This window comes from Phyllobates terribilis, unplaced genomic scaffold, assembly GCF_046119375.1.
Source record: "Phyllobates terribilis strain yellow unplaced genomic scaffold, ASM4611937v1 Scaffold_5__5_contigs__length_657084704, whole genome shotgun sequence".
Taxonomy (NCBI): domain Eukaryota; kingdom Metazoa; phylum Chordata; class Amphibia; order Anura; family Dendrobatidae; genus Phyllobates; species Phyllobates terribilis.
Window position 1 is genome coordinate 231,773,870 of NW_027362765.1, and position 20,493 is coordinate 231,794,362.

The following is a 20,493-nucleotide window of genomic DNA, read 5'->3' on the forward strand; positions in this document are numbered from 1 at the left end:
CACTCAGGGACGTGGGCTACTTATTCCCGCCTCTAGCAAGGTAGCCAGAAGAGTACAGTTAGTTGGGAAGGCCTACAACTCCGCCTGGCCAGGGGAGATCCCATCTGCTCAAGGACTGACCAGGCCCCGTTCACTAGCAAGTACTCCGGGAGGGTCTAACGTTGTTACCAGTAAAGACCCTGAATTACACCGCACCGTCTCTGAGTGGTTCCTGCTACCCCCATCATCCACATCTGCTGCCCTGAGGCCATACCCCTCCCGTTGGGGGTTATACCATCTACGCTGCACCATCCATCCACCGGCCTCAGCGGACTGTCCTGCAGCGGCAGCTCCATAGCTGCATTCAACGGGTGGCGTAGTCGTCCTACATCTACCGCTGTTACATCGCCGCTCAGTTTGACTCCCTGGGCACGGACCGGGTCACCGCCACGAGACTACAACCCTCAAGAGATCCGGCTCCGGGTAAGCTCCCGCGTGCGCAACGCAGCGCGACACAGGCCCAGGGGCGCGTCAAATGATCCGCAGTTTTTTTCTGGGAAAATGTACTGTGGAGGACTACTGCCCTCAGTTCAGACTCTGGGCAGTGGAGACCTCCTGGAATGACCTTCTCCGCAGTTAATTTTGCCAGGGCCCTACTAGTCAGATACGAAATATGATGGCTTATAGTCAGTCCCTGTTGTCCCCGGCTGAAGCCATGTCACTGGCAGTACGTTTGGACCGACATCTTAGGGATAAGAAAACATTTGAGGATGTTTTAGTGCCTTCTCCCTCTCATCCTGTTGGGGCAGAAGAACCGATGCAAATTGGGGCCTGCCAAGAGTTCCAGAAGGGAATTAAACTTAAATCAGCTGCTCGTTTCTGTCTATTCTGCGGTTCAACGGGTCATGTAATGATTCAGTGTTTCAAATACAATAATGAATTTCTAAAGACAAGGAAAGAATCATTAATATGTTAGGACACTGTTTCTGAAGGTTTGAGGTTACCTCTCATGCATACTATTGGTTGATTTTTACAAGTGACTTTGGTTACCAAATCTAGAGTTATAGTTACCTCTGCATTTGTTGACTCAGGTTCCGCCTTCAAGTGTGGATACACAGTTGCAAGTCTTGGTGATCCTGTTCAAGTATCCCCTTACCCAAACTCAAGTTATTTCTAAGGTTGAGAATGTGTGCATGAGAGTAGGTGTGTTACACACAGAATCTATTTCATTCATTGTTCTTCCTTCCTTGCCAGCTAAAGTTGTGTTGGGTATGCCCTTGTTGCTGAAACACAAATCAACTGGGAGACTCACCAGGTTAAGTCTTGGGGGAATTTCAGTTTTTCCAGTAGTTTATCTAAATCCCTGTCATCTATGAGATCTCCTCCTCACGATTTTGTTCTTGATTCTGAGGATGTTTTTTATGAGACTGAATGTGAAGTTCTTCCTCCGAATAGGTCTTATCATTGTGCTTAGATGGATCCAGTTAAGGTACAGGCCGTCCTTGATTGGGTACAACCAACTAATTTTAAAGTTTTACAGAGGTTCTTAAGTTTTGCTAATCGTTATCATAAGTTCATTAAGAACTTTTTGGTCATAGGCAAGCTTCTTACTGATATGACCAAGAAGGGTACTGATTTTTCTCTTGGTCTACTGAGGCTGTTGATGCTTTTACTGCTCTCAAGTCAACCTTTTCTAAAGTTCCTGTCTTCAGTCAACCCAATGTTGATTTGCCCTTTGTGGTTGAGGTAGACGCGTCTTCTTTAGGGATGGATGCTGTTCTTTCACAGAAGAAGGATGGTTGCTTTCATCCTTGTGTTTTTTTTTCACGGAAATTCTCACAAGAAGAATTCAACTATGATATAGGTGATCAGAAACTCTTGGCTGTTAAGAGAGCTTTTGAGGAACGGAGCCATTGGTTGAAGGGGGATAGACATAGAGTAACGGTCTTTACTGAGAGCACAACAATTTACTGTGTGTTGATGCCGCTAAGTACTTGAATGCTAGACAGATTTGGTGGGCTCTCTTTTTTGCTTACTTTGATCTCTGTAACATATCTAGCACTAAGAATAATAAGGCTGAAGCTTTATCACAGTTTTGTTCCAGAGTATGAGGAGGAGAGAGTGTTATATTCCAGAAGTGTCAGATGTCGACTGCAACGTCATGTTAAGTGGAAGGGTTTCGGTTCAGAGGATAATTCCTTGGTTGATGTGGAAAATTTGCATGCGGGTCACCTAGTGAAGGAGTTCTGTCAGTGGTGTCTGCGGTTGGGCATCTCTGTGGGTCCAATGTCCCCTTGTAGAAGGGGAGGTACTGTCATGCTCCTGGGTTTGAACCCTTGAGCTTGTGTTTTGTGATCAGATTATCTTTCCACCGAGCCACAACAGACACACCTTTTCGCTGGGGGTTTAGGTTCTGCTATTTTGGCTGCAGTCTGTTTAGCATAATACAGTTGTTTTCATTTGTCTGCCCTATCACCTTTATATTCTTCCCCCTACCGGAATTTCCCACTGGTGATAGTTTCATTCGGATGTTCAGACATTCTGTTGTTTGTTTAAACCCGGTCAGTGAAATTCCAGCTAAGGTTTTTCTCTTTGTACATACTTTATACTTTATTTTGTATTTTGTGGTTTATCGACTCACTCTGGGATCTTTCCTTTTTTTCAGCACACTTTCCCTTTCACACTCTGCTCTGCCCTCCGGTTCTTTAGGAGGAACATGAAGCACTCGGGGGCCTTTTAGGCAGTTTAGGTCTGAGTTGTCATCTTCTAGTTTGTGGTTAGGGCTATCTCATGCAGAAACCACTAGGGACCGTGGGGTGAGAATCTCTAGTCTGTAGAGGAACTGAAAGGGTCAGTTGCAGTTTTAAGTTTTACCTATTATCCCGAGTGAGTTGCTACACTAGCATAACATAGATCTGCAGCAGATATAACAATAATTTTATCCAAACTGCAGCAAGCAGCCCAGGAAGTGTTACGTTGCTAGAATCAGGGACTCTGACCCTACATCATGCTGCTCTCAGATGTGGTAGCAACAACCTGGTGAAAGATTCTCTTTGAACTCTGTATATTGTGTCATCTACTCACTTATAGCTTAGCTATGTTTAATAGTAGATTTGTGTATAATATTTACGGTATGTATAAAATCAGCATGTGACCTTTCCTATAACAGTTGAAGGAGATGTCTTAGATCAGACAAAATTGGGCCAAAGGTAAGTAAGTGTTATTTACTTGCTGAAGCCACTGCCACTTCAATGTCATTTGTCAGCTGCTCCATCCACCGGCCTTTCTTAACAAGACTTTAGCAATGACCGCTGCAACCAATCACTGGCCTCAGCGGCGATGCTGAAGTAGATGGCACAATACTTGCTGTACAGGGTGGGCCATTTATATGGATACATCTAAATTCCTGTTTGTGGCACATTAGTATATGGGAGGGGGAAAACTTTTCCAGATGGGTGGTGACCATGGTGGCCATTTTGAACTTGGCCATTTGGATCCAACTTTATTTTTTTCAATGGGAAGTTGGTCATGTGACACATCAAACTTATTGAAAATTTCATAAGAAAAACAATGGTGTGCTTGGTTTTAACGTAACTTTATTCTTTCATGAGTTTTTTACAAGTTTATGACCACTTATAAAATGTGTTCAAAGTGCTGCCCATTGTGTTGGATTGTCAATGCAAACCTCTTCTCCCACTCTTGACACACTGATAGAAAACCGCAGAAGAAATGCTAGCACAGGCTTCCAGTATAAGTTATTTCAGATGCTGCACATCTCGTATCTTGATGGTATGGTGTGGTATATGGGGTACAAAGATAGTGAGGCCATTCTTCATCAATGGAAACCTCAATTTCACTGGATATCTGAAATTGCTACATGATGATGTGTTGCCCTCTTTATGCACTGAAGATAGCACGTTCCCTGAGTTTTTCCAACAAGATGGTGCACCACCACATTATGGGTGTCAGGTCTGAGCATTTCTACATGAACAGTTTCCTGGAAAGTGGATTGGTCGTTGTGGGCCAGTTGAATGGCCACCAAGGTCTCCCGATCTGACCCCCTTAGATTTTTATCTTTGGGGTCATCTGAAAGCAATTGTCTATGCTGTGAAGATACGAGATGTGCAGCATCTGAAACAACAGATACTGGAAGCCTGTGCTACCATTTCTTCTGCGGTGTTGCTATCAGTGTGTCAAGAGTGGGAGCGGAGGGTTGCATTGACAATTCAACACAATGGGCAGCACTTTGAACACATTTTATAAGCCATTTGACTTTTTGAATGAAAAATTTGCCATTTGACTCTTTGAATGTAAAATTTGCTTAAATAATTAGTGGACGCCATGTTGTGTTTGGGGAGTCCCTGATGTGCCTAAACAGTGGAAACTCCCCCAAGTGACTCCATTTTGGAAACTAGACCCCTCAAGGATTTTATCAAGGGGTATAGTGAACATCTTGAACTCAGAGGTATGACACAGAATTTGATAACATTAGGTCATCATATTGAATAAGTTGTCATTAGTCTGGAGCGTAAGTGCTTGCTACTTGAGTTTGCATTGGGTACTCGGGTATGCACAAAGTACCGCGGGTGCTCAAGTGACATGCTCGAGTCCCCACCCGCATGTTTCACGGTTAGTAGACACCCAAAAAAAAAAACATGCATGGATCGCTCGTGCATGGCAGGCAATCCCCGTGAGTTTTTTTTTGGCTGTATAACAGCTGCAAAACATTTGGGGTGGAGACTCGAGCAGGTCATTCGAACACACGCTATACTCGGTGCATACCCGAGCACCCGATGCAAACTCAAGTAGCAAGTACTTGCGCTCAACATTAGTTGCCATATCATCATCATTTTTTTTCTTTACTTCTGAAAAAATCACAACCCCAACACAAGCCCAACCCTAACCCAACCCTAGCCCAACCCTAACCCTAGCCCAACCCTAATTTTCTGATTTTTTGATCACTTTCTATTCCGATTTTTGGGAGGCAGAATAAACAAAAACCAACAATTCAGAAATTGTTTTTTGGGGTTTTTTTTATGCCGTTCTGCGTGTGGTAAAATTGATAAGGCAGCTTTATTATTCTTTTGCATCGCTTTATTCTGAGAGCTATAACTTATTTATTTTTTGGCCGTTGGAGCTGTATGGTGACTTGTTTTTTGCGGGACAAGATGACGTTTTCAGTGGTACCATTTTTATTTACATTCGTCTTTTTGATCGTGTTTTATTCCATTTTTTGTTTGGCGGTATGATGTTAAAGTTTAGGTTTCGTTTTTTTTTTCGTTTCGTTTTTTTTTTTTTTTCACTAAAAGGGTTAACTACACTGTGTTCCAAATTATTATGCAAATAATATTTTCTCAGATTTTCCCAAATTACCTATATGAATTGCAGTCATTGTAATTTTCCAGTCAAATAACTATTAGAGTACAATTGAAAGGTTTTTGTACAAACTGCCTATGATAACAGTATATTTTTAAAAAAATAAAAAACTCAAACTGCACTCAAAATGCATGTTCCAAATTATTATGCACAGCAGAGTTTTCAACCTTTTCATTTGAATAAAGAACAAAAAAATGGTAATTTTTGAAATTATAAGCATTAGCAGGTTATTACAAACTGAAATCAAACAGTTTTCAACTCAAAACTTTATTCTAGGTGATGTTACATTTGCACATAGGACCCCTTGTTCGAAAGGAGCTTCTGAACTCTCTCATTCATTGAATTTGTCAGGTTGTGCTATGCAGCCTGTCAGCGCTGCACAGGGAGAAGTTACTTTGGTCGTGCACTGCGCATGACCAAAGTAACTTCCTGCCTCCTGGTGACCCGGATGTGGTCATGATGACATTGGGTCACCATGACAACATCCAGGACCGAACTCAGACACCATGGGACGCCGGCAGAGAAGGTAAGTATCACGCTTACCTCCTCTTGCCGCCGGATCAAAATCGATCGCAGCATTTCAGGGTTTAATGTGCAGGAAGCAGTGCGGGACCGCTCCCTGCACATAGCACTGCTTGTGTGTGGGCGAAATCGGCAAGGCGTATTAATACGTATCTGGCCCATAAGGCCCAGGGCACAGATACGTATTAGTACGCCTAGGGCAGGAAAGGAGTTAATCCAGAGGGTTATGTCATACAAAATAGTTAATAAATAACATTTCCCACATGTTTACTTTACATCAGCGCAATTTTTTAAACATATTTTTTTTTTGTTAGGAAGTTAGAAGGGTTAAAAGTTGACCAGCAATTTCTAATTTTTCCAACAAAACTTACAAAACCATTTTTTTAGGGACCACATCACATTTGAAGTGACTTTGAGGGGCCTATATGACAGAAAATACCTAAAATTGATACCATTCCAAAAACTGCACCCCTCACGGTGCTCAAAACCACATTCAAGAAGTTTATTAATCCTTCAGGTGCTTCACTGGAATTTTTGCGATGTGCAATTTTTTTATTTTCACAAGCGTAACAGGAGAAAATGAACCTCAAAATTTGTTGTTCAATTTCTCCTGAGCACGCCGATGCCTCATATGTGGAGGAGAACTACTGCTTCGGCGCATGGCAGGGCTCCGAAGGGAAGGAGCACCGTTTAACTTTTTGAACGCAAAATTGGCTGTAATCAAGTGCAGATGGCATTTTGCGTTTGGAGAGCCTATGATATGCCTAAACAGTAGAAACCCATCACAAGTGACTATTTTGGAAACTAGACCCCTCAAGGAATGTATCTAGATGTGTAGTGAGCACCTTGAACCCACAGGCGCTTCACAGAACTTTACAACATTGATCTGTGACCATGAAAAAAATATATTTTTCCCACAAAAGTGTTGTTTTAGCCCCAAATTCTTTCATTTTCACAAGAATAGCAGGAGAAAATGGACCCCAAAATTTGTTGTGCAAATTCTCCTGAGTAGATTGATACCCCATATGTGGTCAAAAACTACTTTTGAGGCACAGTGCAAAGCTCAGAATGGAAGAATATGGCATTGGAGTTCAGATTTTGTTATGGATTGTGGGTGCTATGACCTATTGAGAGATCCCCTAAGGTGCCAGAACAACAGAACCCCCAATAAGTAACTCCATTTTATAAACTATATCTCTCATGAATTCATCTAGGGGTGTAGTGATCAGGGGATCTCTCAGTAGGTCATAGCACCCACAATCCATAACAAAATCTGCCTTACTTCGATCTTTGGGAGGCAGAATGAACAAATCAACAGAATTGAAGAATTGGTTTTATTTATTTTTTTACGCCATTCCTTGTGCGGTATAAGTGATTAGACAACTTTATTCTTTGGGTCAGTGCGATTACAGCGATACCAGATTTATATTGGGTTTTTATGTATGGATGCTGTCACACACTAAAAGACTATTTTTTTCATCACCATATTTTGAGAGCTATAATTTTTCCATATTTCTGCCAACAGAGTCATGTGAGGGCTTGTTTTTTGCGGGACGAGTTGACGTTTTTAATGGTAGCATTTTCGTTCAAATTTTTGGATCGCTTTCTATTCCGATTTTTGGGAGACAGAATGAACAAAACCAAGCAATTCAGGAATTGTTTTTTTGCGTTTTTTTATGCCGTTCTGCATGTGATCAAATTGATAAGGCAGATTTATTCTTTGGGTCAGTACAATTACAGCAACGCCACATTTATATAGTTTTTTATATTTTGACGCTTTCACGCTATTTTATAGAAAAAAATAATTATTTTTGCATCGATGATTCTGAGAGCTATAACTTTTTATTTTTGCGTTGACGGATCTGTATGGTGGCTTGTTTTTTGCCAGACAAGATGATGTTTTCAGCGATACCATTTATATTTACATTTGTGTTTTTGATCACGTTTTATTCCACTTTGTGTTCGGCAGTATGATGTAAAAGCATAGTTTCTTGCCCGTGTTTTTTTTTTTCTATGTTGTTCACTGAAGGGGTTAACTGGTTAACTAGTGTGACAGTTTTATAGGGCAGGTCATTCTGGACGCGGCAATACCAAACAAGTGTATTTTTGTTTTATAATTTTTTTTACAGACAATTACAAATGTATCAGTACAATACATATATATTAAAATATTTGTACAATTTTTTTTACATTTTTTATTTACTCCCACTTTGTGACTTTGACTTTTAGCAATCTGATTACAGTTATAAAGCATAGCAATGCAGGAGCATTGCTATGCTTTGTAATTGTCAGTTCTGCACTGACACAACTTAGTTAGATCATGTTCTTTGCATGTGTAGCGCCCCGAGGGTTCGGCCGCTACAGGGGTATTGCACCTCAGCCCAGAGGTGTGATATTCCACTCCCAGGTAAGGATGGAGAATGGACCAGGGCTCAGTTAACTGCATGCAGCACACACACCCCATTTCCCAGGGACAGCTCAACGGTGCTCCCACTAGACAGAAGTGCAGGCACGACCGACCATGTCCCTGCTGGAGTGGGGAGGGAGGGGTGGAACACCCAGTGCTGTAGGGGCAGATAGGGGTTGGTTCCTGAGCGTAGGTAGGAGCCCATTGGTTGCTGGTCACCTGGGCTCATGGCTAGAAGGAGGTATAAAAGGTGGGCACCATCTTAGATCTAGGTTCAGTCTGTGAGGAGAGGAGAGCTGACAGGGAGCAGCAGCTCAGGCTGAGTGCTGCTCCAGAGGCAGGCCTAGGGAAGAGGCCGGGGCCTGAGAGGAGAAGGAGAAGTGGGCCTAGAGAAGAGGCCGAGGAGGAGGTGAAGGGGAGCTGAGATTCTAGCTCATCTCAGCTCCAAGAGAAAGGAACAGGAGCAGAAAGGAACTGCAAAGAAGGAGAGACAGAGAAACAGAAGGGCTCAGGAACAAGAAGGTGGAAGGGACCCTAAGAACCCACGAGAATCCAGGGTGCAGGGTCAGGCAGATTAAGGGTACCGGATCCCAAGTTGGTGGAGGAGAAACAACCCTCAGCCAAAGACCGGTCGTCGTGATCATATATTGGTGCGACACCTCATCAAACCTGCTAGGAAGTCACCATATAGGACAGCGGAGGACGGGGCCCACGTTTAACCGCACAGGTCCGCGGCAGCTGGACAAAAGTGGGTCACTGGTGAGGCAGGCCAGAGAAAGGATAAAAGGGGGTCCTGTGCCATGCTCCTGAACTGCCTGGGAGTTGACCGAGCCCCGCACCTGGTGGACGCAGCACGGCTCGGGCAGTCATTGCCAGCTGAAGTGACTTGGAAACTAACTGTGAGTAAAGACCCTGGACTGTAACTTGTTGTCTGTGTGCTCCTTCGCGCCTCCAGCACTATCGGTACCGGGACTCTCGCTACCATCACTCCCACCATCCGCTACACTGCCCTGGGGCCGCACTCTTCCCGTGGGGAGTCACACCATCTCAGCTGCACACGTCATCAGCCCCAGCGGACTGCCTTGCAGCGGCGGTTCCTAATAACCGCAATCCACGGGTGGTGTAGTCGGACATTATCTAAAGCACGTAGCAGACTACCATTGGCCTGACCACCCTGAGCCACGGAACCGGGTTGCCACTACTACTCCCATCGTTCCCCCTATTGCCCGGATCCGAGTGCCCCACGGCCCAGGGGGCGAGTCACATGAACTAACTAACTTGCTGGAGCCAGGTGACCCGGATGTTGTCATGACCAATGACGTCGCGGGTGTGAGGATCCTTGAGCAGAGGGGGCTTCCTCCCTCTGCATGCCTGCTAAATACTGTGATTGCTGGCGATCGCAGCATTTAGAGGGTTAATGTGCCAGGAGCAGTGGGGACACCTGTACCGGCACTGAGAGCCTGGGGTCAGCTGTCAGATTCAGCTGGTACCTGGTAGCGATCGTTCACGCCCAGCGTCTGTGCATGCAAAATCACCTGGACGTACTCAGTATGTCCATTCCCAACCAGCACGTACTGAGTACGTCTAAGGTTGTGAAAGGGTTAATAAAGTTCATTTTCTCCTGGTAGCCGGGCTTTCAGTAAAGCAGCCAGAAAACATTGTTACTCTGTTAGGCTATGTTCACATGTTGCGTTCTTGCTGCATTTTTGCTGCAGGCAAAACCTGCTTTCTTGGCAGTAAAAAAGCTGCTTATAAAAATCAGGTTTTGGTGTGTTTTTGCTGCTTTTTTGGGTGCAGGTTACATGTGTCATTTGTCTACATTGCATGTTTAATGCAGTTTTATTCACGAAAAAAAGTTTGTGCATGAGATTTCTGAAATCTCATAGCTTTTGCTAATACTGCAAAAAGCCGCAAATAAATAGCATTTTGGGACATGCCAGGTTCCTTCAATTGTCTTAATTTGGTATAATATGCATAATACGTACAGTTTTGTGCAAGAGGTTTAGACAGGTGTGGAAAATAAAATGCTATAAAGTAAGAATGCCTTTAAAAATAGAAGTCTAAATAGTTTAATTTTTACACCTGCTTCAAATTTTTGCACAGTATTGTATTTGTACAATGTGCATGGTTCTAATAGGCATTATGTTATTACATTTAATGACACAGTTTTGGAAGTTTTGGAAAAAAGCCATGAGCTATGTTATACATGCTAATAAAAGCTATAGATAGAGCAAAGCACAATAAAAGGGCTTCATTTTTATAATTAAAGGGCTTGTTCTGGTTTGAGATAAAAGTCTGCAGTCTCTCTAGGTGACTACAGGCTTCTGAATTCTCACAGGGCATGCACTGCACATTTTTAGGATTCTCCCTTGCACAAGTATGCAAGATTTGTATACTTCTGGCCACATTCCAACTAGACGTGTCCGGCCTCACTCAATTCATTTTCATTGAGTGAGGCCACGCTTGTCTAGTCGCCATGTGACCGCATATATGCAAATCTCCCACACTCTGTAAATCACCCCCACCCTCACCAAAATATTAAAAAAATTTCTTTCCAAATCAGACAATGTGATTTTCAGGATTTGTTTTCTCATTTTCTCTCTCATAGTTGAGGTCTACCTATGATGTCAATTACAGGCCTCTCTCATCTTTTTAAGTGGGAGAACTTGCACAATTGGTGGCTGACTAAATACTTTTTTTTCCCCACTGTATGTGGGAAAAAAAGATGAGGAAGTGAAGATGGATCCAGCTCAACACACTGGGCAATTAATTAAAATTCAACAATCTTTATTGGCAAATCCTTTTAAAAATTTGTAGAAAAGACAAAAAATGGACATTTCAGACGACAAAGCATATATTATGGGGTAGTGTGTATAAAAAATGCCATACGCATTTCGAGTGAAAAACTCTTGAACACTGGCTATGAAAAAAAGATGCAGAGTAAAAATGATTCAAAAATAGAAGTGTTAATAGTTTATGTTTATCAATTAACAAATTAAAAAGTGAATTAACAAAAGAGAAATCTAAATTAAATCAATTTTTGAACATCCAAACATCTTGGAGAGCTAACCATAGATCCTCTGTGGATGTAGGTTTGTGCTAAACCTTCTGTCTCTTCATGTAATCCCAGACAGACTTGATGATGTTGATATCAGGTCTCTGTGGGGGCGATATCATCACTTCCAGGATTCATCAGTCTTCTTTTGCTGAATATAGCTCTTAATGACATTCTTAATGACAGAAGATCTGTGGTTAGTTTTTCAAGATGTTTATAACAACCTTTCTGCTGAGTTCTTTTAAAAACTGTGTGCAAGTGTACCTAGAAGAATTTATGCTTTTATGCGTTTTGAACACAAAGATCACAACAAATATTGATATGATTTAGATTTCTCTTTTGTTCATTCAATTTGCATTTTGTTAATTGATGATAATAAATTATTTGCTTTTTTTGCAGCATTTTTTCCACACTTGCCTATAACTTTTTCAAAGTATACTGTATATGTCAGCAACAGGACCCAGAGAATAAAAGGAGGTGATGAGTAATTCTAAAGGATAATATTAACACTATATTTTTTATCTTTTAATTTCAGGGACTTGCTATAGGAAATGGTATTACAGATTTTACATTGGATCACAATTCCGTTTTATATTTTGCATATTACCATGGTCTTTTGGATATAAAGTAAGTAAAAAGTGAGCATATGTTCAATATATATGTAAAAGATATGTGTATATGTCCTATATGTTTATCTTTCGCTACATACAAAAGAAAGTGGGTTATTTTTTCGTTTTTGGGGTATTCATTGACTTTTTTTTGTCAAATTCTTTGAAATGGCGCAGGCGGATTGGTGAATTTTGCACAAAAGTTAAAATTAGCCAGATTTTATACTGAACTTAGGGTATTAGAGTTTAATTGCACAAAAAAATTTGCAAAGTCGCAAATGATGAATTTGTGTAAAACATCTAGATAAGGAAAATCATGCCCACGTTGTTAAAAGAAATTGCAAAAAAACAAATTAAAGTTAACAAAAAAAAGGAGCAAATTAAATAATGTTTTTTGCCGGATTTGATGAGGAACATGTTGGAGTCAGACACTCCTTTTTCATTACTAGGCACATGCCTCTTAAATGCAATGTACCTGACGAGTTGCGTGCACCTCTGGGCACCTAGCCAAAAATCTTGCTCCAGTATGCTTAAATGCATAAGGAACGCTACAGCTGGTCATGAATTAGACAAGCTGAGGTGTCTACTACGCCATCATCTTGCCCATTTTGGCAGAGATGGGAGAAACTGGTGTGAAAACGCCAAAAGTTGCAAAATTTTTGCACAACTCTTAGTAGATCCCAAATTTTGCAACTTTTCAAAGCAATTTACACCATAATTCTGGCAACATTCCTTTGATGAATTTGGGCCATAATGCCTTTTAATTCTTAGTCCACTGTTCTTTATAGCTTTCCTTTTATCCCTGATATAGGACCTGGTCACGTCTGGAGCACTTTTGCTGTACAAAAAAAGGTTGTGATTTTCTTACTTCCAGCAGCCTGGCATGTAAGATAGCAGTAAGTATTATGGTCATTGACTGATCACAAGCGTTCTGTGAAAATTCACATTGCACAATACACATGGTAAATAGCAAAAATCATATCACAATGTAAGTGTACTGAAATACTGTAACACATAAGATATGTGAACACAATGTCTGATCACTAAAGTGTCACCTGACATAACGCCACAATGTCAGCAATAATGAAATCTACAACTTTCATTACTATAATGGTGACTATTCTCTTTCTAGACTAACCTTGCCTTCTCCAAGTCACACAACTCCAAGCTGAATATATATAATATTTATCAGCCATGTGTGGAGGGAGAGCCTGGTGAGATAAGGTACATAGGTCATATATATGTAAATCTGTTCTGTGTATATATAATGTTTACACTTTCTACCTTACAGACCACTCTAAGGTGGTGGCATACTTAAAGGGCAAACCTTCTAGAATAATCTTTTCAGATGATGTAGTGATGTTGTAAAATATTATATTGGTAGAGACCAGCGGTCACTGAGGATGCGACTTGGTCTGGAGCGCTTGGGATCCTGCCGACACAAGTTGTATTTTCAGCTGGATGTGCATTCTTGGACACACATCCAGTTGAACTCTATTGGAGTACAGAGAGCCACTGGCTCCCTGCACTACAATAGCTTTACACACCGCCAGCCTATCAGACGCAAGCAGCTCATGTGGGGTCATCATAGGCAAAGCAATGACATTACTTCATTATGCCCCGTATGTCAGATGAAGAAGTAGCCGCTTGTCCTTTGAGCGAGGACAGGTGCGAAGTATAGCTGTTTTTAATTACTTTCTATGTGAAGAGAACTACAACAGGGGACATTACAAGTATAATGTCCCCATTCTGACCCCCATATACCTGTAATGTCCTCCATTCCGGCCCCCACATAAGAGTACTAGGCCAGATCAGGGAACATTATGTTATGGGTCCTGGGGGTGGAACCTCTGTGCTACGGTGCAAGGAGAGACCCAGAGGGGCGTAACTAAGTATCAACCCGGACCAACCCTGGTCGTACGGTGGCTAATGACTCCGTGACCAGGGAAGGACCGAGCCGAGGGACCAGGTGCTACTCTGGGGACGACCTTGTAAGGGAGCAGGTGACTCCCACGGTACAGATGGCAGGGACTGACCGGAATAGCAGGTAGGCACAGCAGGCAGGCTGGCGAGCAGAAGCCTCCAGGTAGGCTATCAGGTAGACACGGCAAGTGACGGCTGGAGTCTCTAGGTGGGCTGGCAGGTGGTCACGGCAAGTGACGGCAGGAGTCTCTAGGTAGGCTGGCAGGTGGTCATGGCAAGTGACGGTTGGAGCCTCCGGGTCGGCTTGGCAGGTGGTCACGGCAAGTGACGGCGGGTGCTTCCAGGTAAGCGGGCTGGCAGGCACGGCAGGTTAACAGGCAGGTAACAGGCAGGTGCTTCCAGGTGAGCGGGCTGGCAGGCACGGCAGGTAATAGGCAGGTAACAGGCAGGTGCTTCCAGGTAAGCGGGCTGGCAGGCACGGCAGGTAACAGGCAGGTGCTTCCAGGTAAGCAGGCTGGCAGGCACGGCAGGTAACAGGCAGGTAACAGGCAGGTGCTTCCAGGTAGGCGGGCTGGCAGGCACGGCAGGTAACAGGCAGGACTAGTCAGGCTAGCAGTGGGACCTGAGGGCTGAAGCATAGATAAGTATACTGTGCGACAACTGTTGCTCGGGCACCTCCATTTTGGAGGGGGTGCCTTATATATGGGAGGTCCTCCGGCAATTGGCCGGGGACTCCTTAGGATGGCGCGCGTGGCCCCTTTAAGAGAGAGGGAGCGTGCGCGCGCCCTAAGCACAGTGCCCGGGAAGCTGCGCGCGCCGGCAGCAGCAGGAAGAGGAGCGCTGGAGGACACTGATCGGGGAGCACGGGGAGCGAGGAGGTGAGAGGGATGGCGTCTCTGCCTGGCAGAGGGCAGAGACGCCGATGCTACACATTATAAGAGTTTAGGGGGCAGAATGGCAGCATTATAAGTATATGGGGCCAGAATCGGGCAATTATAAGTGTATGGGTTCCAGAAAGGAGACATTATAAGTATATAGAGCCAGAATGGGGGCATTAAAAGTGTATGGGGGACAGAATGGAGGCATTATAAGTGTCTGTGGGCCATAATGTGGGCATTATAAGAGTATGGAGGCATTATAAGTATATGGATGCCATAATGGGATGAATTTTCATCTGCTGAATTTTCATCTTGAAACAATTTTTGGTATAATGTCTCTGCTTGCTATATTTGTGTTATGTTATCTGTTGCATTGTATTCAATATTTACTGATATATGTCTGTCCCTCCATCACTGTAAACTCTATCTGATGGAAGGTGTTACAATGTGTCAGGCATAGAGTCTTTGATCAGTGCTGCACTCCCCTGGTGAGCTGAGCAGCTGCTAATTTATTCATAAGCAACTCCCACAATCCCTCTCACCTGATGCTATAGTCCTTCCTATACAGAATAGACCAAAAGTTTGGACACACCTTCTCATTTAAAGATTTTTCTGTATTTTCATGACTATGAAAATTGTACATTCACACTGAAAGCATCAAAACTATGAATTACACATGTGGAATTATATACTTAACAAAAAAGTGTGAAACAACTGAAAATATGTCTTATATTCTAGGTTCTTCAAAGTAGCCACCTTTTGCTTTGATGACTGCTTTGCACACTCTTGGCATTCTCTTTATGAGCTTCAAGAGGTAGTCACCGGAAATGGTTTTCACTTCACAGGTGTGCCCTGTCAGGTTTAATAAGTGGGATTTCTTGCCTTATAAATGGGGTTGGGACCATCAGTTGTGTTGTGCAGAAGTCTGGTGGATACACAGCTGATAGTCCTACTGAATAGACAGTTAGAATTTGTATTATGGCAAGAAAAAAGCAGCTAAGTAAAGAAAAACGAGTGGCCATCATTACTTTAAGAAATGAAGGTCATTCAGTCCGAAAAATTGGGAAAACTTTGAAAGTGTCCCCAAGTGCAGTTGCAAAAACCATCAAGCGCTACAAAGAAACTGGCTCACATGAGGACCGCCCCAGGAAAGAAGACCAAGAGTCACCTCTGCTTCTGAGGATAAGTTTATCCGAGTCACCAGCCTCAGAAATCGCAGGTTAACAGCAGCTCAGATTAGAGACCAGGTCAATGCCACACAGAGTTCTAGTTGCAGACACATCTCTTCAACAACTGTTAAGAGGACACTTTGTGCAGCAGGCCTTCATGGTAATATAGCTGCTAGGAAACCACTGCTAAGGACAGGCAACAAGCAGAAGAGACTTGTTTGGGCTAAAGAACACAAGGAATGGACATTAGACCAGTGGAAATCTGTGCTTTGGTCTGAAGAGTCCAAATTTGAGATCTTTTGTTCCAACCACCGTGTCTTTGTGCGACGCAGAAAAGGTGAACGGATGGACTCTACATGCCTGGTTCCCACCGTGAAGCATGGAGGAGGAGGTGTGATGGTGTGGGGGTGTTTTGCTGGTGACACTGTTGGGGATTTACTGAACCGGCATGGCTACCACAGCATCTTGCAGCGGCATGCTATTCCATCCGGTTTGCGTTTAGTTTGACCATCATTTATTTTTCAACAGGACAATGACCCCAAACACACCTCCAGGCTGTGTAAGGGCTATTTGACCAAGAAGGAGAGTGATGGGGTGCTACGCCAGATGACCTGGCCTCTACAGTCACCAGACCGGAACCCAATCGAGATGGTTTGGGGTGAGCTGGACAGCAGAGTGAAGGCAAAAGGGCCAACAACTGCTAAGCATGTCTGGGAACTCCTTCAAGATTGTTGGAAGACCATTTCCGGTGACTACCTCTTGAAGCTCATCAAGAGAATGCCAAGAGTGTGCAAAGCAGTCATCAAAGCAAAAAGTGGCTACTTTGAAGAACCTAGAATATAAGACATATTTTCAGTTATTTCACACTTTTTTGTTAAGTATATAATTCCACATGTGTTAATTCATAGTTTTGATGCCTTCACTGTGAATGTACAATTTTCATAGTCATGAAAATACAGAAAAATCTTTAAATGAGAAGGTGTGTCCCAACTTTTGGTCTGTACTGTATATCTAGATGCATCATAAGGGGTGCACGTGGTGTGGGGTGCAAGCACGTGTCCTCTTCAGCAAAGTGTCCTATTCAACAAGTGTCTGACAGTCATTTGAATGGCAGTCATTCAGGACAGGAGTCAGGTAACACACACTTTGTACTCTCTTCTAACTATGTACTTTATTCCTATGTCCATATTCCTGAGTGCTTTTTTCATCCACATTCACCGCCCCATGCCCCCCTCCATCACCACTCATCCACATCTGCCCCTCTCTCCTGCCCTCTCCTTTGTACAGCTCCCATGCTCTTTGTAATTTCCTGAAAAATCTCACTCTATCTTATCCAAAGATATTGCACAAGAAATCATGTCACAAATCCAAAAACGATCTGCTCTTTCTCTTTTAGTGCTGCTACTCACTTCAGGGGATATCTCTCCTAACTCCGGTCCACTCTCCGCCAACCTCAACGCCTCCCCCATCACACATCGAAACCCTGCTAACCTTATTAACATCAATTGTACTCTTTCATCTCCCTCCTGCAATTGTGCACTGTGGAATCCACGGGCTGTATGCAACAAGCTTTCTTTCCTGCACAATTACTTTCTGACCAACTCTCTCAATCTGCTAGCCCTCACTGAAACCTGGATCCAGGATTCTGACACTGTCTCCCCTGACGCTATTTCTCATGGCGGCTTGCATTTTTCCCATTCCCCGAGATCTGCGAACAGACTTGGTGGTGGAGTCGGCTAACTCCTATCCCCACAATGCACCTTCCAGGTCATCCCCCCAGTTCCATCACTCTCCTTCCCTTCTTTTGAGGTCCACACCATCAGGCTCTTCCATCCCCTCTCCCTCAGAGAAGCGGTTGTATACCGTCCCCCAGGTTCACCCACTCAGTTCCTTGACCATTTTTCTGCCTGGTTGCCGTACTTTCTGTCCTCAGATTTACCAGCCCTTATCCTGGGAGACTTCAACATCCCCATAAACAGCCCCACCTCCCCATCCACATCCCAGCTTCTATCTTTATCCACTTCTCTTGGCCTCCACAGCTTTCAACCTCTGAGACACACAAAGACGGAAACATCCTTGATCTGGTCTTTGTCCGGCTTTGTTCAATCCCCTACCTAGAAAACTCCCCTCTTCCCCTCTCTGATCATAACATTCTCTTTCACGCTCACAAATCCTCGCCCGCCCCAGCACACTCCTACCTATCACACATTCAGAAATCTACAGTCCATTAACCCTCATATACTTACAGACTCCCTTCACTCATCACTGTCCCCAATCTCCTCTTTTTCCTGTCCTAATCTGGCTGTAAATCACTACAATGACACTGTCAGAAGCACCCTGGATGAAGTAGCTCCCCTCACCCTCAGAACCTCTAAACATAGAGTAAAACAGCCCTGGCTCACACCGCAAACCCGGCTTCTCCAGCGATGCTCTAGAAGTGCCGAACGCCTATGGAGGAAAACTCGCACACTAGAAAACTTTATCCACTATAAATTTATGTTAAAAAGCTATAACTCTGCCCTTCACCTCGCCAAACAGTCCTACTTCACAACCCTGATCTCATAATTCAACAACCCCAAAAAACTCTTTGACACCTTTCACTCCCTCCTCAGTCCTAAAGCGCAGGCCCCCATCACGGACATTTGTGCTGAGGACTTGGCCTCCTACTTCAGAGAGAAAATAGACACCATTCGTCAGGAAATCAGCTCCCAGCCATCAAGTGCCGTGACTCCCATCCCTCCCCACATCACCTCTGGATCACTCTCCACATTTGACCCAGTCACAGAAGAAGAAGTCTCCAGGCTCCTCTCTTCTACTCATCTCACTACATGCACCACTGACCCCATTCCCTCACATCTACTTCAGTCTCGCTCTTCAGCTGTCACTACTCACCTAACTAAAATCTTCAACCTCTCCCTCTCTTCTGGTATCTTCCCCTCCTCATTCAAAAACTCCATCATTACTCCATTATTAAAAAAAAGCCCTCTCTTGACCCTTGCTGCACAAACAACTCCAGACCAGTCTCCAATCTCACATTCATCTCTTAACTCTTGGAGCGCCTGGTCTACTCCCACCTTACCCGTTACCTCTCCATTCACTCTCTACTAGACCCATCACAGTCTAGCTTCCGCCCCCTACATTTTACAGAAACAGCACTCATCAAAGTAACCAATGATCTTCTGACAGCAAAACGTAATGGTGACTACTCTCACCTCATTCTTCTTGATCTCTCTGCAGCTTTCGACACCATTGACCATCACCTCCTACTCTCTATGCTCCACTCAATCGGCATAAAGGCCACTGCTCTCTCCTGGTTTTCTTCCTACCTATCTGACCGCTCTTTCAGTATATCGTTCGCTGATTCCACTTCTTCCCCCCTATTGGGGTTCCTCAGGGTTCAGTACTTGGCCCTCTCCTCTTCTCTCTCTACACAGCCCCAATTGGACAGAGCATCAGAAAATTTGGCTTTCAGTATCATCTTTATGCTGATGACACACAACTATACACTAGTGTTGAGCCACCCCCGTAGTGTTCGGGTTCGGTTCGGTTCGTCGAACACCGGGATGTTCGAGGAACTGTTCGTCGAACTGTTCGTCGAACACCTTAGAACACCGTCAAACACCGTTAAAACCAATGGCAGGCAAACAAAAACACATAGAAACACATAGAAAACACCTGCAAAGGTGTCCAAAAGCTGACAAACTGCTCAGAAGACACTCTCTTTAAAAAAGCCGGCCGGCAAATTCAGCAGCGGCATACACCGGTACCCGACAATTTAGACAAGAAGGAATAGAGCATCACACATAGATTAGATAGATAGAAACATGTCAGTCACACATATAAGAAGCACAGTGACAGTGTTGGTTACTGCACTTGTCATTTAGTGTAAAGGATTTATTAAAAAAAATATTAGTGTTTTCATGCACCGTCTCTTTAAAAAAGCCGGCCGGCAATTCAGCATCTGTACCTGACAATTTAGAACAGAAAGAATAGAGCTTCACACATAGATTAGATAGATAGAAACATGTCAGTCACATATATAATAAGTACAGTGATAGTGTTGCTTACTGTACTTGTCATTTAGTGTAAAGGATTTATTTAAAAAAATAATAGTGTTTTCATGCACTGTCTCTTTAAAAAAGCCGGCCGGCAATTCAGCAGCGGTACCCGACAATTTAGAACAGAAAGATAGAGCATCACACATAGATTAGATAGATAGAAACATGTCAGTCACATATATATGAAGTACAGTGATAGTGTTGGTTACTGTACTTGTCATTTAGTATTAAAATAAAGGATTTATTATTAAAAAAATTGGCGTGGGGTTCCCCTTAATTTTAGGCTCTAGCGGAGGTTAAGCAGACGGCTGGGGCAGATGTTTGAAGCCTGGGAAGGGGGTAATACCCACGGAGCTTCCCAGGCTACTAATATCAGCCCCCAGCTGAATACATAGCCTTTACTAGCTATTAAAATGGGGGACCCCCCAAAAAAAATGACGTGGGGTCCCCCCTAATTTAATAGCTAGCAAAGGCTAGGCAGACAGCTGGGGGCTGATATTAATAGCCCAGGAAGGGAG

General features: G+C 43.5%; 1 protein-coding gene across 2 annotated transcripts in view; it reads left to right on the forward strand.

The window, feature by feature from the left end:
• LOC141272824 (lysosomal protective protein-like) overlaps positions 1-20,493 on the forward strand; it is a 104,639-nt gene that overhangs the window by 37,989 nt on the left and 46,157 nt on the right. For both annotated transcript variants that reach the window (XM_073683901.1, XM_073683902.1), the window contains exons 7-9: positions 11,875-11,966; positions 12,759-12,843; positions 13,080-13,171. In XM_073683901.1, the coding sequence (XP_073540002.1) occupies positions 11,875-11,966; positions 12,759-12,843; positions 13,080-13,171 (269 nt within the window). The remainder of the gene's footprint in view (positions 1-11,874; positions 11,967-12,758; positions 12,844-13,079; positions 13,172-20,493) is intronic.